We start from the raw sequence: 6,190 nt of genomic DNA, 5'->3' as shown, positions 1-6,190 counted from the left end.
TGGTAAGAATAATTATTTTGTTTTCTAGTTTTTTATCACGTGGATTTTGAAAATCACAAGGTTACATATGATATTTTGAAAGTTGAGTTTTATAAGTAAAAATGAATAAATTCATCTCCCAATAACACTAGATTTTGTTAGAATTAGATAATCAATAATAACTAAACTTTTTGAATAACAAGAGATTTGAATGGATTTTGAAAATTCTTAAAACAATAACAATGGATTATACTAAGATTTTTAAAATCTAAGAACCAATAATAATGGAATCTCAAAATTCACGAGAATTCACTTAACTAAAATTTGATGTCTTGTGATCATGTTTGTTTTAATACTATCCTTTTAAAGGGCCCTAGAAAACCAGTAGCAGAGAGATGTTAATAGGCTCACCCAACAAAACTTATTGAGGCGACTGATAGGATAGAACCTGCGAGGAGGAGTCTTCGACTGCATGGAAATCACGCACAAAGGCCCATTAAATGTGAGATAGAGAGTGGGTTTCTATAAGGAGAAAAGCCACATGGTGTTCGTTAAAATTATAAAATTTGATTTTTTCAAAGGGACTAGAACACAGGGGAAGCATCTAGAGACAGAACTTGATCCTCTGTATATATGCAGTCTCTTGCCTTTATTTTTTCTCTGAGTAATCCTCTGTTTCTTGTTCTGGAGTTGTTCTCGTTGATCGTCGGAAAATGAGGTATTCCATTCATTCGCCCTTGGCATTTTCAATGCTCTGTGAACGTTTTGGTTCCTAATAATATATGTTTCAAAGTTGCAGTCGACATCCTACGGTGAAGTGGGCGCAAAGGTCAGATTGGGTTTACATAACAGTGGAGTTGCCAGACGCTGAAGATGTAAAGCTTAAGCTTGAGCCTGAAGGAAAGTTATTTTTCTCTGCTACGAGTGGAGCCAGCAAGACACTGTACGAGGTGGACCTTGATCTGCTCGACAGTGTTGATGTGAATGTATGTGCAGATAGAGATGCTGGTTCTCTTCTTTTACTAGTTATACTACTCGGTTATGGACTTTGTATCTCTGTTTTATTAATTGCAGGAGAGCAAAGTGAATGTGAGCTCGAGGAGTGTATTTTACCTGGTGAAGAAAGCTGAGAGCAAGTGGTGGAACAGGTTGACTAAACAGGAAGGGAAACATCCTCTGTACTTGAAAGTTGATTGGGATAAATGGGTTGATGAAGACGAAGACGATGAAGACAAAGGTAAATGATGAATTACTTTAATGTTGGAGGAGCTAATAGTGTTACATTCTGTACTTAGCTGACTTGTCTCTTTTGATCTATTAACGGTAGGAGGAGAAGGAGACATGGACTTTGGAGATTTTGATTTCAATGTAAGCCCAATGAATCCTCTCTTGATTAGGAAAAGTTATTTTCCATTTAAGTATCAATCAATAAAAATACTACTTGTTGGATTGGAAACTAATGGTTGGCTGTTGCTTTTTCTTTTTTTTTAGGGTCTTAACATGGGAGACACTAACGAGATTGGAGAGGAAGGTAAAGTTTTTGAACCATCTATAGGATCCGACGTGCTGTTGTTGTTACAAGCAGTTAAATAAGTTTCGTCTTAACTGTGGCGTCTTCTTGCAGTTGCAGAAGAAGATAGTGATGGAGAGGGTGAGACTGTTGCAGAAACAAAAGAAAAGAAGATCGAAGGAGAAAAAGATGAAGAAGCAGCGAATGTTAAGAAGGAGTAAGCTTCATGTTATGCTAAGATTTTTCTAATACTGTTTTTGCTTGAAATGGCTTGTAATGGTACGAATTAAGGACATAGTTCCAATGAACTAGTAGACTTTAGAAATCCTCAACTCCTTTAATACGACGATCAAATTACAACGAACAAGACACTTGCGACTGATAGAAATACGACGATCGTGTGAGACCATCAATCATCTCCTCCAAGCTCATGGTGCTTGAATCACATCATCATCATAACTTCATAAGGATAATATGTTCTCTTCATCTGGTTCTGTAATAGACAGCACTCGTAACCGCATACCCGCTGGAACAATCAGAAGCTTTGATTTACCCGTTTTCCTTAGCCATCTTGAACCTTCTCCTTACTACATTGGGATTTTACAGAATCAACCCTCGGCAAGTCTTAGGGAATATTCCGAGGATAAGCATCAATATTCTTAAATAATGTTTTCAAGAAATTAATCAACATTACCTAATCCAACTATAGAGAAGAAAAAAAGTTTACTCCCATCAAAATATTATACCAGTCACGTCTACATAAATTTCAATCAAGGGATCTTCTCATTTATGACATGCATCGGAATATGAAATATTATGAAAAAAAATTTATAACCGATTAAAATGCGTCATGATATCTAAGAATTCGTCACAATATTTTAGGTTAAACTAAAATACATAAAAGAAAAAGAATATTAAAATTAAAAAGAGAGTGAAGGAGCGTGAAGGACTCGAAGGGGACGTGGTTGGGGTAACAAATGTCGAGACCATAGTGGGTCAAAGCAGAAGCAAATTACGGACAAAAGGCAAAACCAAAGGGGACTTTCTGTTACTTAAGGAAGGCTGATTCCATGGGGAAAAAAAGGTAAATAAAAATCCCAAAAAAGTAAAATAAAATAAAAAAAGATTTCAGTTACATACATAAAAGGCACAACCGAAGGAAGGAGAATCATAAAAATAAAATAAAAGAAGACAGAGACGCCTGCTTGATCGCCGGCGTTCTGTGTCACCCCCCTCCAAGTCTTCCACCGTTTGTTCTCGAGTACGCTTACCAATCTCTACCTCTCTGCTTTTTCTTATTTGATTCAATTCAATTCCGATTTATGTTTTTAGTTTGTGTTCGCTTAATGCGATTGGAATGTATCGAATGGTCATCTCTTTATACTCATAGATCGATGAACGACGTTTGACTTAAATCCATCATCGGTGTCTGTCTATTTGCAGATCTATGCCTTTTTTTTTCTTATTACATATACGTTGGTTTTGATTAGTTGACATAGATTAATTAATCATCAGAGGTGTTTGATTGTTTGATATATATATATATATATTGTAGAATTTATTTCTTGAACAGATTCAATCTAAGCAAGCCCAAGAGTGTGTATGCTTATCTTTTGCCATATAGCAACAAAAGTTTTAGGCTTTAGTTATGTGTTGTTTGGTACTGATATGACTCTTTCTTATGTTAGTCAGGAGAATGCAAAACTAATCTTTACACAATCCAAAGTTGAGGAATTGGAGGGATTCAATGGAGTCCAACAACCAGCAGCAGCAGCAGCATCAAGAACTTGTAGAGTCTAAACCGGATCCTCTCTCCATTTCTCAATTGAACATATCTTCTTCTTCGCCATTGCCTCAGGTCAACATGGCGGAGGAACTTTTAAAGAGTCATAGACATTCTCTATCTCCTAATGACGGCCTCCCCTCAAAAGGTACTATATAGCCTTTGTCTGAATATTGATCTACTAATGTTACCTCTGAGATGGTTTTAAAAACTTCCTCACTATGTAGAAACTTGGGGAGAGTCTCTGGATGTTGTAGATGTTGACTTTACAGACCCAAACTATGACACCATCGAGGTACTCTCGTTATAAAATCTTATTGCACATTAGAACAAAACAAAAAAATGATTATGAAAGTGTAACTTTTGGTGGAACCACAGGGCAATGGACATTCAGATCCAACAAGCTTCGATGCAGATTTATGCGAGTACAAGAAAAAAGCCACGATCATCGTAGAGGAATACTTCAGCACCAACGATGTTGTATCAGTTGCTAACGAGCTCAAAGAGCTTGGAATGGCCGAGTACCGTTACTACTTCGTCAAGAAGCTAGTCTCCATGGCCATGGACAGGCACGACAAGGAGAAAGAAATGGCTGCGTTTCTCTTGTCCACCCTCTACGCCGATGTCATCGACCCTCCAGAGGTTTACAGAGGCTTCAACAAGCTGGTGACCTCTGCAGACGATCTATCAGTAGACATACCGGACGCTGTCGATGTTCTTGCTGTCTTTGTGGCTCGTGCCATCGTTGACGACATCCTCCCTCCTGCGTTTCTCAAGAAGCAGATGAACTTGCTCCCTGACGACTCCAAAGGTGTGGAGGTTTTGAGAAAGGCTGAGAAGAGCTATCTAGCGGCTCCCCTCCACGCGGAAGTCGTTGAGAAGAGATGGGGAGGGGCTGATAACTGGACGGCTGAGGATGTTAAAGGGAGGATCAACGAGCTGTTGAAAGAGTATGTGATGAGCGGAGACAAGAAGGAAGCTTTTAGATGCATCAAAGGGTTGAAAGTCCCTTTCTTCCATCACGAGATTGTTAAAAGAGCGCTGATCATGGCCATGGAGAGGCGCAAGGCGCAAGAGAAGCTGTTAGAGTTGCTGAAAGAAGCGACTGAGGTTGGTTTGATAAACTCCACTCAGGTGACTAAAGGGTTTAGCAGAATCATAGACTTGATTGAAGATTTGTCTCTTGACATACCTGAGGCGCGTAGTGTGTTGCAGTGTTTTATCTCAAAGGCTGCTTCTGAAGGATGGTTGTGTGCTTCTTCTCTGAAAACGCTTTCTACTGATTCAGGTGAGAAGCTACTTGAAAATTCCAAGGCTAATGTGTTTAAAGACAAGGTTAAGTCGATTGTCCGAGAGTATTTCCTGTCGGGTGACGCTTTAGAGGTTGTGCATTGTCTTGAAACCGAGCTGGGTGCGTGTTCGAGTCAGCTGCGTGCGATCTTTGTAAAGTATCTGATAACTCTAGCGATGGATAGAAAGAAGAGAGAGAAAGAGATGGCTTGTGTTCTTCTCTCGTCTCTTGACTTCCCTGCCAAAGACGTCAGAAAAGCATTCTCCATGCTGATTGAGTCTGCAGACGACACTGCTCTAGACAACCCGGTGGTCGTTGAAGACCTCGCCATGTTCTTGGCCAGAGCTGTGGTTGACGAGGTGTTAGCTCCACGAGACTTGGACGAGCTGTTGAGCCAGCCAGGGTCAAGCGTGGGGGAGAAAGTGATTCAGACGGCAAAGACGTTGCTGAAAGCACGTTTGTCCGGTGAAAGGATCTTACGTTGCTGGGGAGGAGGAGGGGTTGAAACAAACTCTCCAGGGTGCACTGCGAGCGAAGTGAAGGAGAAGATTCAGGTGCTTCTTGAAGAGTACGTATCTGGTGGAGACCTGGGGGAGGCTTGCAGGTGCGTGAAGGAGCTTGGGATGCCGTTTTTCCACCACGAGGTTGTGAAGAAGTCGGTGGTGAGGATCATAGAGGAGCAGGAGAAGAAGGAGAGGGTGTGGAAGCTGCTGAAAGTGTGTTTTGAGTCGGGGCTGGTGACGATTTATCAGATGACAAAAGGGTTTAAGAGAGTGGGCGAGTCGGTTGAGGATCTGTGTTTGGATGTCCCTGATGCTGTGGAGAAGTTTAAAAGTTGCGTGGTGAGAGCCAAGGTTGAAGGGTTCTTGGATGAATCGTTTGCTTTTGAGGAGGAGGGCTCGTCTTCGTCTGCAGCAACATGAAGCCTCTTGACTAGAGAGACGTTGGTTAAAGTTACCTTTTTGTTTTGTTTTATTTATAAACATATATACTACTAAAAGTTTTGGTACTTTGATGATGATGATCTTACAGAAAGCTTCTCATCTTAGTGACGTTTTGTTATAACTTATTTACTTATTTTGTTCCTCTTTTAACTTTAAAGTTGACCTGTGTTTTTTTTTTGTTACTGTGTTGTGTATCATCATCATCATATTAGTTTGTTTTTTTTACCATACACAATCTGGATTCTGAAACAAACTTAAATACTCCACAGAAGAATCATTTTAGAGAAAAAAATCAAAACATGGGCAAGAGAGGGTTGTGTGCTTGTTTATGTTAATCACCACCTAATGTGGTTTGACGACTCTCTCTCGACAGCTTCTTTTGCTTATAGCTTTCATCTACAATTGTGTATTTTGGATTCTTGTAATGTGACGGACTTGTTTGTTAGAGAAGAAAGCTAGAGAGAGAATGGTGTGTGCTGAAAAGGGAAACATACTATATTTAGAGACATAGGCGTTAACAATGTGGATGACTGGGCCTGGTTCAAACGCAGCGGTTGCGGTTGCGGGAGTTTGTGGATGCGGACGGTTGCGGTTTCTAGCGGTTTTAAGAGATTTGTACGATTGGTACTGCGGTTAAAAATTGGTACGTTTACGGGTAACTTATGACTGGTTAACTACCAAAT

The 6,190-nt window shown here is 40.1% G+C and overlaps 2 protein-coding genes across 3 annotated transcripts; both read left to right on the top strand.

Annotated features, from left to right (window-relative positions):
* Positions 1-480: 480 nt before the first annotated feature.
* On the top strand, positions 481-1,850 carry LOC103840830 (co-chaperone protein p23-1). The gene is made up of 6 exons (XM_009117354.3): positions 481-697; positions 779-965; positions 1,054-1,216; positions 1,307-1,347; positions 1,471-1,510; positions 1,604-1,850. Exons 1-6 carry the CDS (start codon positions 693-695, stop codon positions 1,708-1,710), a joined length of 543 nt encoding a protein of 180 aa, XP_009115602.1. The 5' UTR covers positions 481-692; the 3' UTR covers positions 1,711-1,850.
* Positions 1,851-2,287: 437 nt separating this feature from the next.
* On the top strand, positions 2,288-5,689 carry LOC103840831 (MA3 DOMAIN-CONTAINING TRANSLATION REGULATORY FACTOR 2). 2 transcript variants are annotated; one of them, XM_018654794.2, is made up of 5 exons: positions 2,288-2,750; positions 3,178-3,278; positions 3,348-3,420; positions 3,500-3,567; positions 3,651-5,689. In XM_018654794.2, the coding sequence occupies exons 2-5, from the start codon at positions 3,237-3,239 to the stop codon at positions 5,484-5,486; spliced, it is 2,019 nt and encodes a 672-aa protein (XP_018510310.1). In that variant the 5' UTR covers positions 2,288-2,750; positions 3,178-3,236; the 3' UTR covers positions 5,487-5,689. The 2 variants fall into 2 exon arrangements, with proteins under 2 accessions (XP_018510310.1, XP_009115603.1); XM_009117355.3 differs by having other exon boundaries at positions 3,178-3,420.
* Positions 5,690-6,190: the final 501 nt, after the last annotated feature.

This window comes from Brassica rapa, chromosome A09 (genome assembly GCF_000309985.2).
Source record: "Brassica rapa cultivar Chiifu-401-42 chromosome A09, CAAS_Brap_v3.01, whole genome shotgun sequence".
NCBI lineage: Eukaryota > Viridiplantae > Streptophyta > Magnoliopsida > Brassicales > Brassicaceae > Brassica > Brassica rapa.
The sequence above is the reverse complement of the archived record's forward strand: the minus strand, read 5'-3'. Positions and strand labels throughout refer to the sequence as shown.